The sequence below is a fragment of the Astyanax mexicanus genome, chromosome 18 (assembly GCF_023375975.1).
Source record: "Astyanax mexicanus isolate ESR-SI-001 chromosome 18, AstMex3_surface, whole genome shotgun sequence".
Lineage (NCBI taxonomy): Eukaryota > Metazoa > Chordata > Actinopteri > Characiformes > Acestrorhamphidae > Astyanax > Astyanax mexicanus.
Genome location: NC_064425.1, coordinates 19,209,355 through 19,235,170, shown reverse-complemented (window position 1 = coordinate 19,235,170; position 25,816 = coordinate 19,209,355). Strand labels below are relative to the sequence as shown.

General features: G+C 37.5%; 1 protein-coding gene and 1 long non-coding RNA gene across 4 annotated transcripts in view; both read right to left on the bottom strand.

Annotated features, from left to right (window-relative positions):
• Positions 1-429: 429 nt before the first annotated feature.
• blmh (bleomycin hydrolase) lies at positions 430-19,764 on the bottom strand. Its single transcript, XM_007236822.4, has 12 exons — positions 19,617-19,764; positions 16,845-17,048; positions 16,267-16,376; positions 15,855-15,996; positions 15,057-15,145; positions 14,283-14,375; positions 6,719-6,874; positions 6,466-6,624; positions 6,123-6,190; positions 5,432-5,549; positions 4,603-4,672; positions 430-712 (listed from the first exon to the last, which is right to left on the bottom strand). Exons 1-12 carry the CDS (start codon positions 19,627-19,629, stop codon positions 564-566), a joined length of 1,371 nt encoding a protein of 456 aa, XP_007236884.3. The 5' UTR covers positions 19,630-19,764; the 3' UTR covers positions 430-563.
• A 2,301-nt stretch (positions 19,765-22,065) lies between these two features.
• LOC111190767 (uncharacterized) overlaps positions 22,066-25,816 on the bottom strand; it is a 79,108-nt gene continuing 75,357 nt past the window's right edge. For all 3 annotated transcript variants that reach the window (XR_007425429.1, XR_007425431.1, XR_007425430.1), the window contains 2 exons: positions 25,418-25,464; positions 22,066-22,458 (listed from right to left, as the gene is read on the bottom strand). This is a non-coding gene — a long non-coding RNA (uncharacterized LOC111190767). The remainder of the gene's footprint in view (positions 22,459-25,417; positions 25,465-25,816) is intronic.

Here is a 25,816-nt window from a genome sequence, read left to right as displayed (position 1 = left end):
GTCACTTCTGAGTAAAAATAGAAACCTTTAAGTGTAACAGAAAGTGATTTGATTTATATCGTGATACATATCGATATCGGCTGATATGAAAAACTATATCGTAATAAGATTTTTTTCCATATCGCCCAGCCCTAATCACAAGTTATCCTGTTGAGTGAAGTTACTGATGTTTAAGGGAGTCAGACCAGATACTGAAAGCTAAAAAGGTTCACATACATTTTCCCAATTTTCCCATCTTTTATTGGTTTCTTTATCTAGTTTTAGGATCTATCTACACAAAGACAATCATATTTCAGCTCTAATTTATACAGAAATAAAAGAAAATAGAAATGTTTATTGTGGCTCTGTATATTAATATGCATTGCTATCACAACTGGCTTGAACATGATGGGACAGCGTAATTCAAATGAAATGACCCAACACATGCAGTCCAGTAAAAAAAAGAAAAAAATTTATTTTGTCTAAAACAGGCTTTTTTTGGGCGTTTATGAAGGGTAAAATCAAAGGGATTCAGAAAGACCAGGCTGAGACCGGATTGAGCAGGGCACTCTTGGTTTCCATGGTTATGCCAGGGCTCCCATCGGGTCCCAGGCTGGGAGAACGACAGGCTCCTGCTGCATAACCTCCAGCACTTCAGGGGAGAGGAACTTTTTATCCACCACAACCTCATACACATATTCAGAGAACCACTCGTCCGTCATGATCAGATAACCTGCAGGGAGACGCAGAGAGATAGCGATTACACAAGGCACAGGCACTGAGAAAATGAGAGAGCGAGAGAGAGAATATGAGGGAGTGAAATAAAGGAGGAAACGTTATGTTCAAGTCATAAGCAGTCAAGTAAATTACATCACCAAGCATAACTTTGTAAAATTGTCTTTTTTTCCTTTGTCATCTTTTTTTTTTTTTTACTTTGTAAAAAAAAAATTGCCACAATAAAAGACAAAAAAAAAACATATACATATATTATATACGTAGACATATACATATTATTTAGCCAACAACAATAACTGGGTGTCCATTAGACTAATTTTCACGCAGAAAGAGAGTAAGATACTTTTTTTATGCCAAACTGCCAAATGATCTCCAAGCACTCAGCTTGGTGCATGTGGGTGTATCTGTGGCATTTTTATGCATTTGAAGCAACCAAACAGTTTTCAGCTTCCCTTCCATGTTTGAAACTCAAATGTACTGTGGCACGTGCAGCTCTCTCCTTGGCAAGGAACAGGATGCGCCCAGACAAAACATGGATAATTTCTACTGGTAGCGTTAGACCTTGTTTTCCTCTCAAACCTGCCTCAGATCTTGTGCCATGGTTTTCATACAAAGGGCAGTAATTCATCACGCATCTCAGAGTAAAAATACTTATCTAAGATCACCTCTCATCAGCTGTGTGACATCATCTAGTAAACGTTAACTGATCCTGGATCAGCATTCTTATGCCAGGAAGTTTGATACATATGGGCCAATATTATGAACAAACCAGACCCTGGTCTATTTTGACAAGATTTTGTCAAGCAATTCCTGCAGATGTTTCAGGAGCTCTTTTAATACTTTAAGCCTATTAGTTTTATTAGATTCAGATCAACTGGATAGAAAGGCCCCTAAAGAACACTTAAGGTTTTTTTAATTCATTGCTGTATTCATCCGTGTGCCTCAGTAGTAACTGAAATAAAGCTAAAAATCTTTCCGTCTTGAACTACCCAGTTTTGTGAGCCTGAGCCTACTGTAGTCTTAGCCTTCTGTTTTTGCTGCCTGAAGCAGAACCCATCATGGTTTTCAGTTAATGTAGCCCTTTATTTAAAAAGAAGGACTGATTCAAGGTTGGAAATGCATTCTGAAACGCTTTTTTGCTCATCACAATTATGCAAATCTGAGTTACCACAGCTTTTCAGTCAGCATTACCCAGTCAGACCAGATCTGTCTGCAGAACTGGCAGCAGATAATCAGCTCAAGAAATACTCAAACCAGCCTGACTGGCACCAACAATCAAAGGTCACTTTTCAAATGGTTAATGTGACCATTATCTAAAGCTGTTGGCTTGCTCTGTGCTCAATAAGTGTATGCTATGAAATTAATATACAGCTCTACAGATTTTGCTATTTTTAGGTACATGTTTGAGTAAAATTAACATTTTATTTTTATTCTATAAACTACGGACAACATTTCATTCAAATTCCAAATATAAATATTGTCATTTAAAGCATTTATTTGCAGAAAATGAGAAAGGGCTGAAATAACAAAAAAGATGTAGAGCTTTCATATTCATAAAGAGTTCATAAATCAATATTTGGTGGAATGACCCTGGCTTTTAAATCACAGTTTTCATGCCTCTTGGCATGTTCTCATTCACCAGTCTTACACACTGCTTTTGGATAACTTAATGCCACTCCTGGTGCAAAAAGTCAAGCAGTTCAGTTCTTCTTGATTATATTCCAGAGGCTTCTAATTTGATTTTTAAAAAAAAACTAATTTTTAAGTGGTTTCTTATTTTTTTTCCAGAGCAATATATCATTTTGATATTTTGATAAGTACGTATTTTTCTTCCTTCCTTAATAAATATATGAGAAAAAAGTGTGTGGAACATGGGTGCAGCTTTGGATTCTTGGAAATGAATTTCTTCTCACACGCAAGCTGATTACTTGCAACCAACTATTTTTGTGTTGCCAAATCTGTTAAAAGCAGGCGCGCTGTTAAAGTGCTAGGTGATCCCCTTTCTTTCAATCAGCACCTTGTGTTCTCTCTATTGTTCTCCTGGAAGGGTCTGAGCCTCTCCCTCAAAACCCCTCCCACTGTTCACCACCCTTCTGTTCACAGTTTTCCCTTTCCACACCCTGGTAACCTTCAGGATTACAATTAGACATATTTAAAATGCAAAACAAATTACAAAAGATGTTAGATTTACCAGCATTTTACTCTCATTTTTTAAAACAAATATTCAGTCTTTCTGGTGAAAAAAATGGTGATTTAGAGAGTTCTGGGCTATTCCGAATTTGACTTATTTAGCTTCAGGTTATCATTATGAAAGTGTTGCAGTTTAACCAAAAGCAGGAAGTGGGACATGACAGGAAGCTTTTAGACATGGTTCTCAAGCAGGTCCTGTTAGAGCCCAACAACCTGGCAGACAGAAAACCACTAAGTGAGACACACACATGCAAACAAATGAAAGACAATCATGTAGTTTCCTTCACACTGAAGACAGTTTAAGTGCATTGTCCTCTGCAAATTCTCTGTCTGAATCAAGCTTTAGGACGTTGCACATGTAACAAATGAAATTCCTGTCACCCTGTAAAATCCTCTTGTCAATCAGGATGCAGAAATGTCTAGGGTTTTCTATTTTGCAACAATGCCCTATTTGTCTTTTGTGTAATTTCAGAGGATCAGACAAAAGGCTCCTCCTGCCCAGGAAGCACAAGTACTACTGTTCTGAGAAACATGAAATGGGACAATTTGTGGTTTTACTACACAAAACTTTTAGTGACTTTGTCTTGAGTACTCTTACACTCTAGTAAAAAGAAGAAGATTCAATTTCCTAACTTTGGCTGTGACCCAGAATGGCTCAGAGATCATTTACATGTACATTCATCAGTTCACATTAAGAAAGGAAAAATTTACAAGCCCCTGCTTCACCACCAGGCCCTTTACAGCAGTATAAATAATCTGTCAAAATCAGTTACAGAAATATTTCCCCTCTTTGTTTCTGACATAACACTTAAAACCACAAAAGAGAGCAGCGAAAAAAGAGAGTGAAGCTAAAATAATCAATCAATTTTAACAGCTCAGTTTTTTTCTTTCTGCATTCGTATATCTCATTACAGTCTAATCTCTGGAGGGAAACAACTGTTAGGACAAATTTCAAGGCTGCTGACCCCTGCAACCTCAAGCTCACATTTTTCTCCCTCCCAAGGCTAACAATCTCTCCCCCTTTTCCTTTCTCCAGCTGTCAAACAAATATTGCTCCAAAGCCACAAAAGAAGTGATTTATTCAAATGAAAACGTACTCATGTACAATCGTGATTGAGAAATAACTCCTTACTGCAGTCTATGCAACAAGCTGGTGAATAGATCTATACTGGCAGAAGTTTATGGAATATTCTGCAAAGCTCAAGCAAATTCGGAACTTTCAAAACAGATGACGAACTAGTTTGTAGGTAAATTACCGGCAAAGCAAGACTGAGCTAAAATAGCTTTATAATCTGCAAAGGAATGTAAGGCTTATTTAATTAAGAGAAAGGGAGCATGAGCACATGTGCATTCACACACATGGCAAAGGCTCCTTAAAATTAACCCTTTGGGCTTTGGGCCAGCTGACCTCTGCTAAAATAACCAAGCATCCGCAACTGGCTCACAGTGACATTACATACTGATTATTAAGCCCAGAGTCCAGAGATCAGCCCCAAAAAACACAAGACCCAAAATCACATATGAGACAGCTTTCCTGAAACAAGAATCAATTATGAACTCATAAAGAGAAAGAGCCCCAAGATGTAATCCTACTGCAAATTAGATTAGCCCATCTGGAAAGCCAAATCTTCTGGACTTTAGAGCTCAGGGGGGCAGTGAGCGAGACGGACAGGCTGTACTTGTGCTAAGAATCCTCACCTTTATTCCCACGATCGTCACCCCACGAGTTCTCCACTCTCCACTTCTCATAGCATCCCTCCTTCCCCTCCTAAATAAGAAAGAGAAAATAAAGTGAAGGAACCGTTTTAAAACAGATTGCCTATGATGTTTAATTGAGAATGATCTGAAAAGCTGAGGTGAAATTTACTTTGCATTACTTTCAGGACATAAATGACTATTTAAGGACATAAATAGGCCACAAAATGGACAAAAGCTGCTGTACAAAATGAAGAGATCACAGAGGACACTTATACTGAAAGGCAGTGATTCTCTGTCTCTCTTTTTTGCAGTTAAAATAAGCATGGGGATGTTGCACTTTTATTACCAGAGATTTAATATAAAAACAGCAACATTTAAGACAATGTATTTTACACATGATTATGTACTCAGCAGATGTGAAAGTGATAAGAAGACCATTCAGAAGATGCCCCAGGTTTACACCCTAAGGACGTTATTGGAGGGGTTACTGACCATTTAAAAAATCTGCGGCCACTAATAGGGGAAATTGACAATTAACAGTAATTAAAAAATATATATAAAACTAGATAAGAGAGGTAGAAAAATAGAAAAAGGCTGTTAATGAACATAGGCATGATTGCATCCCACTGGGTCACATCATGTCCTTCCACGTTTCAGCATTCCTAATTTCTGCATTTCTGCTTCTTTTGGGATTAATAAAAAAAAATCTAATATGGTTGAGTGAATGGTAGAGAACAGAGCCTATAAGCCAGCTTTTCTTTCATTAGTTACTGCAGCAATTTATTCATTCAGCAGTCATTGATTTTGAAAGTTTATGAGTGTTAAGAACCTTGTCAGTAACAGCAGTAAGGATCATGGCATGTGTCATCATGGAGTCTCCATAGATCAGTCGCTCTGCCTTCGTTAGGTTCTTTACAGAGATGCCAAACACCAGCTCATGGTTAAACCTATAAAACACACACACAAACTTGCTGCTTTCATTTACCCTAGAGTTGATGGTCTTCTATCAAAAATGAAATATCCAATAGCTGGCACTGACTGGTTGCCATGTGAGTGTGGCACAATTTCACTTATTCATGTCCAATACAGTCTTCAAAACTGCAGACTTATATGGAAACACAGATACTAATCCGATACAATCTGTTTCCTTCCGTTAAACTAAGCTTGACACTTTTCTGGAGGCATATAGACAAATGCTGCTTAACATTACGCTCAAAGTGTAAAATATAAAATATTCTACTTGATAACAGATCAATGAAGCTTTGATTAGATACGTGTCAGGAGTCCTAAAAGTAGACAAATATTACACTTAGCCATGAGGTTTATCCAGAGATTTTTGCCAGTATAGGACTGATTGACAGTACTAAATAGCATATCGCTAATAATTACACAGCCCTAATAATTCCAGTCTTAAGGATACAACACTCTACATTTATTAGTTAACAAACCAGTGGCTGTTTTTAGGCTGTTTTTATTAAAATCACTCAAAAGATCACTCAAAAAATACAAGCAATACTCACACGTTCATGTCATTGATACCCAGTTTGCCATGGAAATGCTTTCCTACATCACAGCCAAACCACACAGCCTGCCAGGAAATGAAAGTAAAGTTTGTGAAGTGAGAATGCAATATATCTGCAGGTAGGCCAATGATTGGACCAACATGATTACAGTAGCAGAAAGATACAGACAACATCTGTCTAAGCAGTCCAAAATCCCATCTTTCCCCCCCCGACAGTTCTTCTCTCATTTCAACCCATTAAAAGAAATACAATGTTATATTTTAATATCTGATATAGACTGTTTGTTTGTTTGCTACCACACAGAGCATCTGGTGGAGGTACACCACTTCCTCCCTCTTACCTCTCCGTCCTTGATGGACTCTGCAGCGGCCGTCTTCAGTAGCTCGATGGGCTGATTATTGTAGAGTGTGCTGCGGCCGCTTACCATGTTACCCAAAAACTCCACACTGTACAACTTCCCGAAAGGGTTCTGAGGCCGGGGGTCATTCACAAGGCACACCTGTGATAAGGGTAATCAACAGTCCACCGTAAGACATACAGTAGAGAACAAGATGAAGAGAAAATTTGAATGAAATGGTACATTACAGTTCTACCTTGTCCTGCAGGTTGTAGAGTGGCTTGACGTGCTTTGTGTAGAATTCCTTTGGGGTCAAGGGACCCATGCGGTGGAAGTTCTTGTCCTTGTCCCTGTATTCCCAACAGATAGTATCTGGAGGACTGCCCAGACACACACTGACCACTCGAAAGACCTATTTACATGCAAAAACACATACAAACATATCCAAAATAGACAGAAATTAGAACACTTAGAGGCTTTACGATTTGCAAACTAGTCTTTGGATCTACTACCTAACACACTTTCATGTTGTTTCTAATATAAAACACCTGCAACTCATCATCAGATATCGTTAATAATGATAGAATAAAAACCCAAGACATAATCATTAACCACCCCATGAGCTCCATATTCCAGTAGCATATGGAAAATAATACATTTGAGATGTTCTGCAATAAACAACACAGTGTGAACCAAATGTAGAAGATACTACTCCTCAAGCTGGGCTTAAGTTGTCTGTGACTCTCTACGTTTCCCTCTACCCTTAGTGCCGTTTTCAGCTCTCAAACTCAGCCTTCCTCTGATAAAAGTAATCTCAGGAATTTCCTCCACTCTCCTGACCAAGCCTTGAACTGTAAGTGGCTCACTGGAATTTAACTTTCTCAGAGCAGTGTCTACTTCTTCTAAACATAGTACATTTAAATTCTGAAACCTAAATACATCACACTACTCACAGGCAGAAAATAGAACAGTAAAATTATTTTTGGCCTGCTGTACCTTGAAAGACTAAGAACACACTGGGTTGACTTTTCTGCAACCATTTTAGCCGCTGGGCCTTCGGCGCTCTCCAGATCCTAACAAGAGTTTTCTACAAGGACCCCACCCTCCATCTCCATCTCTCCAACTCCAGCCTACTCCCATAAAGAGAGCCATTAAGCCTTTCAGTTTATTTTCTCAGTCCAGTCCCCCTTGGTGAAGGGTAAATGCCAGCGGTGCCCAGCCCTTTCACTCCCTGTTGACCCAACGTTGGACCCAGATGCTCAAGACACACAAACAACATCATGTGCCCCTCCTTACACCCTCGCTCTTCCTTGGCAGATCAGATAAACGCGTGGCTCCATCCAAACACAACACAGGCACCCGGCTTTCATTTTTTTTTCCTCCTCTGCTCGTTGAAAAGTGCCGCTCACACAGAACAATGGCAGAGGCCCCCTGACGTCAGCAGAGAGCCAGCGAGTCAATATTGAAACACCTGCCTGCGACCAAGCGGTCAGCGTCCTGTAGGAAGGACAGAGGTTTACGCAGGGAGGAGTAGCTGGCAAGAAAGTGGAGCATAAAACAGAGTCTGTGTGAATCTTTCACTTTAGGAAAGGTAATGTCTCCCTACAAGCAGTAAATTTCACCTCTTCCACCCAACCTGCCAGAGCCTGGAGGTCTGTGCATCACGTCCACTGCCTGGGCTCACTTTAGTTTCTCAGGACAGTTGCCTGAATAGCTGTGCCACAGTATAGCTTCACCCTTTACCCAAAAGTGTGTCCATCACACATGTCATGTTTGACATTGAAAAGTCTGCTTCCTAAATTTTGCACTGGAGCTAAAAAGCTTATGCCCAAAAACATGTATGACTAAATGGGACAGAAGTCATGTTATTTGACTCAAACCTAAAAAGCTATTAAATATAAATTCTATTTGTATTTTTGTTCATTTTTATAACCATAAGAGTCAAAGACTACACAAACTTGAGGATACTTGCTATCTAACTAAATGCTATCAGAAGTGTGCAGTTTTTTTTAGGAAAAGTGTTTGAGTGATGTTTATAGCTGTCAATTATATATATATATAATTTTATAGCAATTACTTGTTCCCATCATCCCAGTGGTTTAAGTGGAAAACAAAGCCAAGCCCAAAATAAATAAAATAAAAATTGCTAATTAAATAAATATGACACAAAGGAAAATGGTTCAAACAACCACTTAAATTTAAACAGAAAAAAAAATGTCATGGCCTGATGCTTTCTTGTTACTGACTTACCAGGCCTACAATGAGCGCAAACTGTTGTAGATGTACGTATGTGGACAGTGGAACTTTACTTCTATGGTCTACGAACCATAGCAATAGAATTTATTGAGCACTGGCTAACTGGACTGGAGCATTTGTAATCTTTAAAAGCCATCCAGGTTTACCTAAATGTGTGGTCACCCTCTGACACCATTCAATCAACCATAACAGTAGGGAACATGTGGGCGATGAGCTGGCGGAAACAGAATCAAGGCGGGTGGTGCGCCTGTGTGCGAGTGTGTGAGTGTGGTGTTTCGTTGTATTGTTAGATCACAGACAGACAAGGCCACACAAGTTTTCTGCTTTTTATCACAGCAGGTCTGAATTACTGCTTTATCTGAGATCATGCACACCTGCTTCACACTGCAAGGCTTCCAGAAACTGGAAACTGAACAAATCAAATTCCAAGAATGCATAAATCTCAAGAACATTATCTGAAGCTGTGATCATGCTAGAGTTTAACGCAATGGTTTGGCAAATATCTAATTGACTGATCGCCAAAGTTCGCTAATTTGGTTTTGCACTGTGCTTCATGGCATGCCTGAATCATAAACCTCCCTCAGCTGCATTACACTGTTAAGCAACCTGTTATATATATTTTGTAAATGGCGCTAAATAACTCTTACCAGCGCCAACAGACAAAAACAGCAGCGAACAATGTTTCATAAAGTGAAACAGAAATCATGCAAATATGTGGATGCACCAGCAAGGCCTAGTGCATACAGAGGCTGTGCAAAACATTAGTTAAATAATTATAAAATGCATAAGCACTTAATTTTATCATCAATTAAGAGTCTCAAATCCAGCTGATTTACACGCACACATTTCTCTAATACTTTTCGCCCAATTGCTTTGACAATTCATTAATTTGCCAAATAAATAAATAAATAAATAAATAAACAAACAAGCAAACAAGGTCGCTATTAGTTTGTTCACTCAATGATTGTGTCACAGGTCATCTCATACTAGAGGAGTTGATCCCGTTTTCAGTTAAGAAATTTAAAGACTATGAGTCACTGTACTCATACAGATCCGATGTGTAAACCACAATATCATTTAAACATTGACTTTCTGGCAACATTTTATGTTTTGGCTAATCAACTGATCAACTTTATTGAAGATAAATTGGATAAATAAATTTTTCACCTAGCTTTTTTTTGTTCATGTTTTAAGTGAGTTTGCATTAAGCCAATGAAAAAGATTCCAGAGTGATTTTCCTTGCCTACGCATCCCATGCCAGTGTAGTCCAGGTGTGGGAGGTCAGGCCTGTAATTGGCTGGTTTGGGAGAAGCCGGAAAGTGGCGTGCTTCCACAGCTCGTGCTATTGTTTATGTAGCCGTTTTTGTGCCCTGCACCATAAACATCGGTCCATCTCTCCGGCTTTGTTCCCCAGACAACAGAGGCCGCTCTCACGCGCACATTTGTTTGTTTACCTCTGTAGCCCAAACACATCCTCACTGGCGTAGAAGCAAATTGGTCAACAACGCACAACGCAACACCTTGTGTTAATAATTCTCTGCACTGTTCTCCACTCTGCTTGTGATGTGAATGATATGACAATGCACGTCAAATTAATTTACATCACAATCAGATGATGCATGGGAGCGTTGCGGTCATACAGGAGAGAAAAATGGACTCGGGTGATTGAAACTTCTCATGCTGTAAACATAAAACATACGCATGCTTCATAGACAATAACAAATACAGATCAATTAGGAAATGTGAGCCTAGAACTCCAAGACTTTTCATGGCTGGCTTGAGCCCCTGCGATTTCACACACAAACTGACTACAATGACCTGTTCCAGAAGGTGGCCAACAAACCATTTCCCCTTGGCCATATTCACTTCATGTCAGTCAACTCAAAGTCAAAGTAGAACACAGAGATGAAATATGGAGAATGGAAAATGTTCATAAATCTATTTTCTGACAACTTGAGAACTTGGAAGAAAAAAAAAAAACTCAGAAAAATCAGCTCTTGCTTGCTACAGTAGAATTGCCTTCAGACCTGTATTTGCCTGTAATGTGAACAAATCTGTCTGTAAATCAGAACACAGAGCATACATATTACAAGTCTCTGGTTAAATACAGTTTGGACAGACCAACTCATTCAATGTTTTTTGTTCTTTTTCCTACATCATAAATTAACTCTAAAGTCATCTGGACTATAAAGTAACACATACAAAATCATCTACTACATCAAGTGTTAAACAACCCAAATACTCTGTGAAGCATTTCAGCTCTTATCTGGGTTCTGTATACTTGGTGTTTCTGAGGCTCGGAACTCTGATTAACTTATCCTGTGCAACAGAGGTAAGTCTCTTTTTTTTTTTTCCTGGGGCAGTCCTGATGAGAGCCAGTTTCATCATAATGTTTTTAACAATCTTTGTGGCTTTATTTGTGGATACTTTCAAAGTTCTTGAAATGTTTCAGATTGACTGACCTTCATTTCTTAGTCATTTTGTTCTTTACTTAGTTGAGTGGTTCTCGCCATAATACAGATTAGAAAATTACTCAAATAGTGCTATTCACTGTATACCAACTCTACCTCTTTCCAACACAACTGATGCTCTCAAACACATTAAGAGGCAAGAAATTCAAGTAATTAACTTTAACACGTTCAGCACAGCTGTTAACTGAAAACCATTTCAAGTGATTTTACCTTATAAAAGGTGACTAGAAGAAGAATCTAAAATATAGAACAATCTGGTTTAACACTTTTTCTATCCTAAATAATTGCATGTGTGGAATTGTAGGAACGTAGTTTGGATTACTTCAATATTAATCTATAATGCAGAAGATTTTAATGCACAGAATTTAAGGTGTGTCCAAAATATTAACTGTCACTGTATAAAAGGAACGCTAAACGTGGAGTTTATTTATGGATAAAGTCCCACTTTTCAGTAACATTATTATTAACATTATTGGGCCATTATTAACCACTATTATTTTTAAATGTGTGATTTAAAAGTGCTTAATTTTATCTTAGTTGAGTATTTTAATAGTTCTCCATTCACAGAGATTGAGGCCTGGTCTTGTAAAAGCATGCATACTGGCAAGATGACATATTAAATTGTTTAGATTCATGTTGCTCACTCTAGAGCCACAAATAAAAGGACTTAAAACTGATATTGAACACATTTGAATCACTTCAATGTATGTCAACATAGCCTTGTTTAAATTTTGGCCTGGATCGGGATCTTACTTTTTCTCAGTCCATCTGTCTGCCTGTCTTCCTACATGAGCAGACCAATGTACATACCGCAAAGTACAATTTGTCTGTTGAAGTAAATATTACAGCACGTGCATATGCAATGGCTATTTCCATTTCCAAACAATGAAAAACACTCCAGGGCAGAGTATCCTTCATACAAATTCAGCATAACGGCATAGAAAACAAAACTAGGTGAGAACGAACGATAACCCTCTAGGGTTATGGCATCTTGTCAGTGAACAAGTCATCCAGTCTTATTATCATGATACAACCCTGTGTATGCTTGCATGTAAGTCACTGCTGACCACAAGACCATAACACACCGAGGTTCTAATATTCAGATGTTAACTTTTACATTCTCTCTTCCACTGGCCCAAACCAGTTACAGTGAACATAACCTACACCAGGTGGATGATCACCCACCTCATCAACAAACAGAAACATGTCAAAAACTCTGGACACAGGTAGGACTGCTGTCATAGACAAAAGACTACGGTGACGAGAAGAGCTCTAAACGATAGCAGATCTGCCACGCTGCTGGGAGTTATAAAGCTCATTCTTGTAAGGCATCCTTTCTCTTTGTAGATGGTGCAGGTGTAATAATATTGCGGGAGAGATTGCTTTTGCCACTCGATGTCAGACATCACGCGATAACGGTCTTGTTTATGGAACATTCTGTCATCAAATCTGAAGGTGCCTGCGCGCACCTTCTCGCTGGACACACAAAGCAACATCAAGAACGTAATGCATGTGGAATAATAACATGCAGCTGAAATACAAGTTAGCAAGCTATTCAGTAGTCTGTGTGTTTGGTACATCTGAGGTTTACTCACCTCTTTTCACAATTATGCCAGCATTTCTTGTGTATGCATTCCATAGATGTCTATCTAATAGTACCCTCACATTAAAACTGGATAGGACTTTATTATTTGTTCTAGAAATAATGACATTGTCTACAACACAACTAGCATATGTAGTAAACATTGAACTAAGAAGTGCTTCAGTATACAAAATTGTAGGTGCGTAGTTTGGATTACTTCAATATTAAAAGGCACACTAGGTAGGATTTCCTTTCACAGAGATTAAAGCCTGGTCGTGTATGTGCATACATACTGGCAAGAAGACACATTAAATCATTTACATTCATGTTGCTTGCTCGTCAATTGGATATGTATTCAGTCTAGAGCCACAAAAAAGGACTCAAAACTGATATGAAATCAGGTTTGTGTCACATCAAAGAGGAAAGAAAAACCACACATTTGAATCACTTCAACGTATGTGAACATAGCCTTGGTTAATTTTGGCTCTGATCGGGATCCTACTTCCTTACTTCCTAAAGACATTGTCTACAACACAACTAGCATATGTAGTAAATATTTAACTGAGAAGTGCTTCAGTAGGCAAAATGCATAGATCTAGCACAGCTAAAACCAGCTTCAAAAGACTGAAAGCTGGGCTCTCTCACTGTGTGGGGAGAGCCCGAGTCTGAGTAGTGTTGCGCAAGAGAGATGGGGCTTCGATGGGGTATATACACCCCTCATATTAGCAAAGTGCAAATCTCGTAGAGTTGCAAGGGTAAGGTGCATGTTCTAGACACTTACAAGTTCTAGAGGAGGCGGAGCTTGGTTTGCGTAGCTCCATGACATTGTGTATTAAAATATGGGCTGATAACTGGATTAAAGAGATCAAAATCTCAGTAACCACAAAATCACAACCACAGTTTAAAAATTATAACAAGAAACGCAACATTTCTACCTTAAGGATATGTACTTTGACATGTGGGAAGAGCTGCCAGTCATGCACATCATTTGCATTATTAAGACCACACCCAGACTATTCTCAGACAGGTCTGAAGAGTGCATTGAAGAGCTTGCGGAGCGTTTCATCATATCTCCTCTTTCTGTTTTCTAAAAATATTGTGTCAGTTCTAAAACTATTAACACTACAGTTATGATACTTTAAAATACAACACAGGACAGTAATATGTGGCTCCACACTAACAGGAAGAAATATTACCGTATGTATTTACATCCTGTTTGCATAGTCAGCATATCACTCTGACAAACTGAAACAGATTAACAAGTGTCCTTCCACTGCTTTACGCTAGGAAGGCCTCATTAAAAAGCAAGAACACTTCCCTTAAGTCATGTTCTGAGACTACTGCATTAACATTGTAATATCGATACTAGGCTCTAGTCTTCTTATTCGTGTAATGTGGTTACATATTTTCAGTCTTATGGCGCCCTCAGTTGGCTGCACGATGAAATGACATTATTTGATGCTCAACTGTTCTCCTTAGAATATGGAAACATATCCAGTATATCAACTGACCTCCTCAATCATGGTGTCAATTGCTTCATTCAGCTCCGTCTTGGTAGAGTCACTGGCCACCATGTTCCTCAGCCTTAAACAATACTCTCTCAGCTGAAAAACAATAAAAAAAATGCCACCAAACATAATGTTTTAATAAAACAAGTACAGAAAACACATCAACACTTTATTTGTGCACACTTATCTGGTGCATTGGGGGTGGTAGCTTATATAATGCAATCAGAAATATGTTAATCACCTCCACGTCAGCTTGGACTGTCAACTACCAGGAAGCTAACATGCAAAAATAAAATCTCTCTCCTCATCTTGTCACTCTAAATCTGAAGGTGGGGTTTTTACACTTCAGAACCTTGTGGTCAATCATTCATTCTTTTATAACTAAAGTTTCACACTGGTTTACCCTTTCAAACATATTACTTACTTCTTTATTATACATCATGCTAAAAAACAGGCTACAGAACTAAAAACAGTATGTATACCCTGCTCCTGCTTGCATTAATATAGACTAAGACCAGGTTTCCTATTCTGAGGTCTTTCCTTTAAAGACTGATATACTAAATATCTTATCATTTATTCATAATGATAAGGAAGTGTCTGACTGACATCAAGCTTTGGCAAATGACTGCACAGAATCTTTACCTGAAAGATTACTCTCCTGTAGGCTCTATGGCTGATCGGTTAATCCTCATTTCGTAAATGTCGCCATAAAAGTTCAGTACGGCATAAAGGAGGCTAAACTGAGCAGCAGCATCAGGAGAAACTGTAAAAGCACACCTTGTGATTGAGGATATCGTTCATTCGACGCGAGGCCTCAGAGCTGTGAGATTCAGGAAAGCACTTCTTTGGAATGACGCCATATTTTTCTGGAAAACAATTTATGCAACTGCAGTTAAGAAAGTGTGTACTATTCCACATTTTCCATCATTTAAATTATACTTTTAAAATATTTAAGAGTACACTCTCTAACTTTCATTACTGACAGGAGTGCTCCTATGCTATGTATAAATTCCTATGCTTTTAACTAACTAGGGAGAAGGTAGAATTTTAATCCCCTTAAATTCTTCCTTTAATAGGTAGAGACAGACAATGTAATTCTGTTTAACATGCAGCAAACAAAAGTAGTTAGAAAAGGACCTATGAATGAACTAGAGGTCATATGAGCAAGTGGTTTCAGACAGGGAAGTTTAGACTTCCGTATAAAAAACTCCAAAGGAAGTACAAGGTCTGTTTTAAATAGGCTACTGTTTTACCCAAGGTAACATAGGCACTCATACACCAATAACATTCTACATTGTTTTTAATTGTTTTGTTTTTTTACTTTTTGAGAAGAGTCCTAAAAAAAATACATTATCAGATCAGATAATTATGCTTTTAAACCTCGCAATTGTTTACAATTATGCTTTTAAAATTGTCCTCAAAAATGAAACAAAACCCAAATAAGCAAATATGACTGATACTGTTGTTAAAGGGTTTTTGGACATTTTTGTTTCAGAACATAGCTCTACCAATTATCCCATACCTACAATTAAATACATCACAGAACCAGCTTTGACATATACAGCGTAGACTGACCAATGAGGTTAACCAGCATATCCCACTGTCCACCATCATTGGTGGGATTTGAGAGCAGAAACTGGCCCAACCGGCCATCAACGGGCTCTTTCCTCTGGGCCGTCTCCACACAGGCATGTAAGAAGTAATAGCAGCGTTCCACCTAAAAAATAGAAAGAGAGAGTGAGAACAAAGGAACTAAGAGAAAACACTGCCATACAATTGAGAGACAAACATTCAGCAATACATCTGACACAAAAGAGGATTTACACACACAGTCTGAGATGCACAATGACAGAGAACAATCAATGAACAGAGTACTCATTCTCTGTCCAGTTTAACCTATATGTTTATGTGAATACGCAGAGGTAAATAAAAAAAGCAAAAATTAATTCTTAATTATGACGTGTTTAGTACGCAACCACAGCCTTACCTTATCCCAGAAAAAGAGATAGGACTGACTGAACTCAAACTCTTCAATGTTAAACTTCTTCATAAAAGGAAGTCGCATGACATTGAGGCACGAGAAGATCCAACACCTCCCTGACAGAGAAAAAGAAACATTATCATTAGGTACAGTTAAACCTAATTAAACTAAATATTTTATGCAACTCTACCTTTCAAGGGTATCATACTACACATGCCTTATTGCATAGAAATTCCTGTTAATATCTACAACATACAGATGAACTGTTTTTCAGTAAATCTGTATAGTGCCACTATAATACTATTTATAGCACAGTGTGATAAATATAGTAAAATACAATGTAGGTCCATGTCTTGCTGTTAACTTTACTTTGAAAACAGAGCCATTACAAAATTGTAATGTAAAATGAAAGGCATTCACTACACTAGAATTCTATTTTTTCCTCAGTGTATTGTTTTGTTATGGAATGTGATGCAACACCTGATACCACATTCAGATACCTCATATCTTATATATCTTTCAGAACTGTTCTCACAGGTTTTAAGACTGTGTTTGTTTGGTGGTTTCAGTTTGAGTGCAATTACCTGAGTTCTTCTGGTTGGTGACAGGTTTACCCTCCGTGGGGATGGAGTGCTGGAAGATATGCACTGTGTCCTGGACTGTCTGCCTGTGGAGGCACACTTCTAGGGGGTCGATGCAGGTGGACACATTCTGCGCAAGCATGTACCGAGGCTCGGACCGCAGCCGCTTCACAAAAGAAGACAGCTTCTCCTGATTCAGACCTGGGGCTTAACAGAAAGAGGAAACTATTCAGTTTCATTTCAGGACAGACTTTTTTTATTTGCAACCAACTTCCTGGATCAATGAGGAATAAAATTGCAACAAAACAATAATAGGTGGAAACTAATTAAATGCGTATATGTTCAATGACCGTATCAGATATTTAATTTCTGAAAAGAATTTAATGTAAAATTAGATCTGCAACCTGCAAGAACACAACATCTCAGATATTGTGTATTGAATAAGCAGTCACATACCAACGCTGACAGCACACATTAAAATGTGCCTGATTATAACACGAAAAAATATATAAACTTTGGAACTGCTACCTACAATTATGTTCAATACCAGATGTATATAGTGTCCATAGTAAAAGACTAATTTACACCATCTGCCCATATGTCCAAAAATATATATAAATAAATAAATTGCAAAGCAATGCTGTTTCTTTAGCCATAATTAAACTTCTGCTGTAGACAGCAATACTGGACTGCAATTTCAACTCAGTGGGTAAAATATCCTAAATGTTTTTTGCTCTCCTACCAGAGCACTGTTGAAAAATGAAAAATACTTACTGATGAAAATGGTGAGCATGACCATGACCTCTACTGGGCACATTACAATAATTAAATTATCTACTTGTTTTCTGTTTGAATTATTTAGGATATTTAATTTTTTAATTCTAATTCTAAATGTCAGAATATTTCAATATATATTTCAAATACAAAAATACTGTTTAATACAAATAGTCCTGGAGCAGTTAATTATTTAAAAAATGGTTATCATGATAGTTCTACAATCTGATTAGTTGATATAATTTGATTAAGTACTGGTTTATTTGCTACAGCATCACACTTTACAAAGAACTGTGGACTGAATGGGGTAATTGGCTCCCTGGGTAATGTTTTCTTTCTTTTTTTTTTTTTTTGCACTGTAAGTTTAATATTGAGGTCATTTTACAGGAAGACATCCAGAATAATTTTGTAAACAAAAAGTGTAAAACAAACCAGATTATTATCTTAGATAGTTGCTGCTTTTCTTCATGCTGTGATGCTCCAGCACATCCAACATCACCATCTCAATTGGGTTTAGGTCAGGCGATTGTGGAGGAAAACAAGTTTTTGTTTACTACATACCCGGTAATTCCATGTGTCCCTTAATTGTTTTAATGTCTTTAATATTTATTGACAATATATACAATAAATTAAAGGTAGCAATAAAGAAAAACATTGAATGACAATGTGTGTTCATACTTTTGACTGGTACTGTATTTACTCACTAAATATCAGTACTTTTCACATTTAAAAAGACACATGGGTATTTAAATCCCATGTTAAAATGTAACTTTCAATTGGAGGGCATAGCAAAAATACTTATTGACCCAATAAGGGAAAAAAATCATAAGTAATAACTATGTAGTTATTCAAAAATGTATCTATAAGATCAAATGGCTGATAAATCTTTCAAATCTCAGCGTATTTTTCATTCATTTCTACCTGCCACCTCATTGATCCTTTTTGGTTTTTTTGTCTAACTATCAATAGTTAGCTATAAGACAGGTCTTATAATTGTTTGTGAGGCTTATGAACAGGAAATGACAAAATAATAAAAGTGAAAACATCACTTCACAAATTACAATAGCATAGAGGAAAGAGGAAAATCGTGGTCAACATAAAAGGGTGAGTAAACACATGCCATGTTAGACAGGCTTTTTAGACTGAGATCTAAAAGACAAAAACAAGCTTACTTCTTTATATTCATGAACAGAGGGGACAAGAACAGGTGTAACTGTTAACTAGCTGTCGCTATTGACTTTCTATGAAAAAGGGGGCAAAGGCTAGTCTATAGGGTGACTTGCAAATTTACATAATAACAGCAGCCCAGCAGGAAGGTTTGTGAGCCCATGGTGTCGAACAACTGCCTGCCTTGGTGTTGAGCTTTAGGTTACATAAGTCCTGAGTTAGGGCCCAATTCAACAGACACAATCAGAACAGCACCAGCTACATAGTACAGGAGGAACTTCAGCTCAGCTCCTGATGGGTATAGCTAGCTAACTACTAGATATGTATAATCCGGATACATAAAAGAAAAAAATCCACTTCAGGATTTCGTTTGAAACTAATGGGCGCCTTGACTGCAGCACAACCGTTCATGCGGTTGGAACAAAATCCTGGGCTGGATTTTTACTTTCTGGATTTCTACCTAACTACGGGCTGTGAGCTACAGAGGCTGCTACTGTTACATTAGAAGAACTGGAAGATGGGAGCCTTCAGCCAAACACTAAGAGGAAACAGCTTGGCTGTCTGTGAGCTGAGAGCATTAGCTAACAGGCAGCTTGGCAAGTTAGTTAAACTAACTAAAGCCAAGCTTCAGGCTGCCATAGCTAACCTAGCTAAGCTAGCTAACGCTATCACTTCCAGTTTGACGTGAAGCTCCAGCTCCAGCCCGGCTAGCTCCGCTCTGCTAAGCTAGGCTAACTAACAGCCCTGTTACAGACTGTACAGAGAAAAGAGACAGACTGGGCTACAGGCTCCACAGCAGACACTATTATAAAACACTTTAAAGAGCAAACGTACCGGGTGTTTCCATGTTTGTGCGCTGGAGCTCGGCGGTGTCAGTCTCTGAATCAGTCCCGCAGTCTCGCTTCTTCTTTTGTCTTCTGTTTATTTCATTCGCAGCCAGTCAGCGTAGCGCCGCGCGCTCGGAATTCCGGAAATCGCACTGTTGCCATGTCGCGAGAAACTCCCACCCGGTGTTTAACTTTAAAACACAGTGTTAAAACAGTGTTTTATTTTTAAAAACATATACATTTATTTTTTAAATATCCTGAGTGTTTAATCTTTTTAGACCTGAATTATATTCCAGTGCTGAAAAAACAAAACAAAAAATGTTGTTCTGTCTGTAACGTTAATTCACTCCAAAATACATACATTATTTGTATTTCTGTGTTAATTGCAGTTGTAATAATTTGTTTAACATTGATATTTTTATTCTATATAATTTAATTTTAACTTTTTTATTTCACAAATCATTCTTAAGCAGTAAAAATAACTCCATTTGTCCAATGCAGTAGGCGGGGCTAAGCTGCTGCTTGATTGGCTGATAATTGTCTATTCTTTTGGACAACAGGCAAGCTGGGTTAATGCAAGAATACACAAAAAAAAAAGAAAACAGGTGTTGGCCATTGCAATGGATGCAGGGTCTAAAAGGGTTAACACAGGCTTACAGTTCTGACATAATAAAGGAACTACTACTACTACTACTACTACTAGGTCAATTATTTTAAACATTATTATGAATCACAATAATTGTCTGTGAACAATCACAAATAAAATCATGAATGTAATGTTGGCTCTGCTACAGCTTCCCAAATGCACATTACTAAATGACAGACAAACTGAATGTAATGACTATAGAGATCTGGATTATGCAAAAACAGATTAAACAACATATTTCTTTTCTGTAGCTTTTTCAATTTAGACTCTGACATTACCTGCTAAACTAAGGTTAATTAATTTCCACACAGTCAAATTAAACATTTCTGACATCATTTATTTGTTAGTATGTAAGAATTAGTCTTTCAACATGTTTTTTTTTGCATGAGTCAGATTTCAGTTCTTTATTTCTGCCTATGCAATCTGGAAGTCTGCTCTGTTGTTTTGATCTGGTTTTATGACCTCTACCCGGAATTTGGCCTTTCCCTCTATGAAAGTCTGCAATTACATCCACTTGCCTCCTTCAATTTGTGACAGAAGACTGCACTGCTTCATTACCCCAGCCATGTCTGAACAAGGCAAACTGCTGAAGAATCACTATTGTAAGCTGGAGGAGTGGGAAATTGTTAAACTGTGTTTATACTGCGGTCAGTATTACCATGTCATTAAACAGTATCCCCACAAGGCAAGTAAAAAGAATGCTTCACAACATGATCCCAATATCCTCTTTAAGTAGGGCCTGTATATTTTGGTCAACTACATTAGGGTGAAGCGGTCATCCAATTGTTTACCTGCAAATTCCTAGGAAAAGATTTTATCACTTCAACCAGTTTTATGAGCATAAAAGCTCTCCATACTGAACATTGCACTCTAGCTCTATATTTTTATTCCATCTTGTTATTTAGGTCTCTCAATACTACAAAAGCACAATTCCACCACCTCCTGGCACACACTAGATACTACAGCTTGGCCAATGGCTTTGTAGACAAATTGTACCTCTATAAATGGCTAGATTTATAACTGTGATATTATTCAATTACTTAATTATTTAAGAAATATTATCCTGCCGATACAATTATGACATAATAAGGAATGGAATCAATAGTTTGAAAGATTAAGTGAGCTCTTCTGATTTTAACTGATCGGAAAGCCATTCTCCTTAATTCTCTTCACACAGTTTTTCACAAAATACATGTTCAATGAAAATGACCGCCCTGGCTTCAAGAATACTGTAATCTAATGCATTATCTTGCACTCAATTATCAATAACCCAATCATTTGGGAGATGTCTTAAAACAAGTTTCAGTTTCTTGTGCCAGTCATAACTGATAGTGGTTGATTCATTTATTACAATACTTAGTAACCCATAGGAGCCCAGACCCATTTCCGAATATTAATGCCAATTTCATAACTAATTTTAAGATTTTGTTCTAGAAATTATCAGAACTAATTCTATAGAATGTAAAACATTTCATTAAAGGATTTGAATTGTTAAAATGGATGAAAAAGAATAGAACAGAGATACACATTGAAAATGAACCTCCAGCACTAACCCAGCACACCTTTAAAAATAAGGTCAGATGATCACACATTCACACACATACATCATTATGAGTTCTTTCTGGTTAATAATTATTGATTTAAAAAAATGATAAATTGGAAAGTATCTAATTACATTTGACATAAGTACATTTTTAAAAATAATGTTAAATGACCATTAGCATCCAGCTTTAGCTTCGTAGATTTTAATAAAATAAAATGTAAATAAAATAATAGCTATAAAACGTGTAAATATAATAACAGCCATCACTACTCTTCTCACACTTTTTTATTGTCTCTGTATGAATTAGCTTTATATTTTATATTATTTTACATTTATAAATCTCACATTCAAAAGTCTTTTATTACAATTACAATAAGCTGAAACTAAAAAGATACTTTTCAGCAGTGTTTTATGTGGGTGTAAACTTTTATTTTGAAGACCGTGGAGTCACCATCACTCTCCTCTCCAGTGACACCCTCTGCATCCTCCCAACCGCCCACTTCAGAAACCTCTGCTCATCTGGATCATCCCTTGGTGACAGCAGGACTGATTCCGCCTGACCTTGCAGAGATCTTGACCCGGGTCGATTACAAAAAGAGAAACACCAAGAAAGTCCATGTTGAGGCCCAGGTCATCACAGAAGACGATTTTGAGAGCCTCCTGCAGCAGAGGGAGGAATTGGACATAAGGATTGAAGAGGCTAGGTTGACCACACAGGGCCCCACTGCTCGCAAAAAAATAGTTAATTTGTTTGACTAGATTTTTTTTATTTTGTACTCAAGTAAATTATCAGTAGAGTAGTAGTACATTTGTTTACCTCATTTCAAGCACTCTTTCTACCTCAGAATAAAATTTAAAACTGCGCCTATACTGCCCTCGGCTGGAAGTGAAAGTTAATGTAAGTCCTTTCCAGCACAGAGACAATGACCTACTTTAACTTACCTGATTCTAATAAAAGGTTAATAGCATGTTAGCATTTTTCTTTTATTTTGAAACTGGATTATTGTACATAACCAGTTCATATAAGTTGCATTGTCATGTGATGAGCAGTGGTCCCCCTCACAATTGTAATATAACCTTTTTTCACAGACTTTAGGGTTTCAAAGGTTTGGTGCCTGTTAAAGAATGTCTAGAAGTAGTGTTAAAGCAGTGCATTTCAGTCTCATTCTAGGGACTGTTTACACATGTATTTAACCATAGCCAATGATGTATTGTGTTTTGGCTAAGAACTGTTTAGTACACAATGTTCTATATGTATACTTTACAAAATGCCAGTTAAACATTATAGCTACATTAAAAATTAGAGATGATGTAGCCTCCCAAAAAATCTTATGTTAATGGATTTGTGTCAATTTAATTAGATTAAGTAGCAAAAGTAGCAAAAAATGTGCAGTATTTTTTCCTACAGCTGCTTGCCACTGTCAGTAATTGTTGCCTGTGGTGGGACAATTAAACATGGCAGAACAGTTTTTCATTTACAAAATGAAAAATAAAATACAAAATATATATATTTAGATATGTGCTTTGGTAGGATAATTTGACTAGATTGACTAGCTAAGATTTTCAACACACTGGTTCTACCATAATGGGGACTAAGTGACCTAGGTCACTGTCCGCCAACAATTAATTATTTGAGTTACGTTATAACATAAAAATGTTCAGTTTGCTTTCATTTTTCCAGACAGACAATTCAAGTCTGGTGTTGGCTTAGCTAACTGTGTTGAAAAACACTATTCAGAAATTTGTATGTAACATCAGATGAATAAGAATTACTCTCTTCTCACACTAAGCGATAGTAAAATGTCAAGGAATATTTGTATGAAGAATAATGACAGTAATTGTCTGATACATATATAGTTATAAAAGATTTTTGTATTAATGAGGTTTTGTGTAAATATATGTCACTGAATGTCTTCTGAATGTGTAATATTTTAGCTAAAAAAAAGGGAAATGAAGAATGTGCAAATTAAACTCACAATCTCAGGTAAAATCCCAAACTCAACAAAATTTGTTTACATTTAAATAGTCTTGGCAAACAGTCAAATATATACATTTAAAAAAAATCCAATTAAGGAACATGATAGTTTGAGTACTCTTTATTAATGAATTATTTATCTTATCCACTTTTTTCTGACCAAGGTCATTGTGGCTGCCAAAATCTTTGGTCACATTGTTTGTATTTTAGGCCCTAATGAAGGACAGTGGTTTTCAATCCTGGATACCATTGGCCTGATTGTTTTTTGAGTGTTTTCTTTTTTTTAGGCAATAACACACCTGCTGTTTTTAATTAAATGGATCAGATGTGCTGGAATTAAGAAAAAATCTATAATCTTAGGAGTAGTAGAGGCAGGAGAGGATTGAGAAACACTGCTATAGCTAATAAGGTGGAGATGCTGCACTCATGCTGAAACCTTAAGCAGATACAGGAAATGATTCCCCCTATCTTTCCTCTAATTCTGGGCTTGTCCTGCACTTAAAGTCTGATGAGTGCCCTCTAAAGGAGAACAGGCAGCAGATCTCAGCTGTGATTCTCTTTTTACTGGCATTGTTCAGCCTCAAGATGGAGACTCCAATTTGCCTGTGCTTGGAGAGGAGAGGAGAGGAGAGCCCTAAGATGCACTGGTCTACATTAAAATTTAAACACAACTCCACTCTTACTCTACTTTAATACTGAAAAAAGCCACACACAATTAAATACCATGTACTATGTGATTTATATATGTGTGTATATATCTGTCTCCAGGCACTGCATTACAATTTCATTACAATTACTGACAGTTACAGTTAATGCACTGAATAAGTAGCGCAATAAATGAATACTTGACGCCTAGGCTGTCTTCTAGTAACAGTTGTGGTTGAGGTAGAAATGAGGATTCCTGGGGAGGCTCCCATTATTCTCGCAGTGGTTTTCGGGCTTTTATTTGTATTATGATAACAACCCGATAATTATTCAAAACAAAGGCAGTTTATGATGGGGACATTATCAAATACCCCAATCCCTCTTAAACTGCATGCTGCCGTGTTGTTGCTCATAAATAAACCTGGTATTTTTTTTGTGCCAGATGTTACCTAATCCAGCCAGTGCCTCCGGTTCTCTTTGTGGGCTGCGCTTAACAATAGTTGTGGTGCTCTCCTGGAGGAGGGGGCAGATGGGGTCTCCTCCGCAAACAATGTGTGAGGTGTGGGGGATGGGGTTATGCATTGAAAGTCACCCCTGACTAGATATCACGCCAGCTTCAGCCTTTCAGGACTATGATGGAAGGGGGGACTGCCTCAGTTTATGTGAAAGCTCATAAACGCATATTGCAGGAATGGAGGCTTTACCCGCAGCCATCTGTCCAAAATGAACAGATGAGCACCATGCTTTACAGGGAAACGGGGCTAGGTCAGAGAAACAAGCTCTGGAATAGTGGATTGGAGATGCATTCAGTGTATTACAGTGTGTTACAGCCCCGTGACTGGCTGAGAGCATCTTTTTGAGAAACAACAGCTTATTTTCTTATTTTTCTTAATGAATAATACGGAATCTTATATACTTTTATTGAAAGGGGTGGAAAATAAAAAAAGTGAAAAAGCTAAATTACCACAAATACAAAGGAAAAAATAAAATTTACAATACCTTTAGTGACGTGTTGTTCCCTGGTGTGTTTACACTTGGTGCTCACACTAAAACAAAGAATAAAAAAGGCATATACATTTTAATTAGTAAAAAGGTTATCGTACAACATGCATGAAGTGTAGTCTTCCTAGCTGCAGAGAGAGGCAAGTAAATAGCTTTATTGTGAAAAGGCTGCACTGAAGCCATTTCCATAATCCTTTCTAAGAAAGGGTGGGGGCAGTTGTGAAAAATGCCCAAGGCATCAGACATCACAGCTACAATAACTGACCAGACTACTTACTGCATGGTGAATTAAAGAACACTGACCCCTCAAACCCCTAGGCCTATTATTTGCTTGTAAATTTACAAAATAACATGTATTCTATAAATACTGTGAATTATTTAATAACTACCCAAACC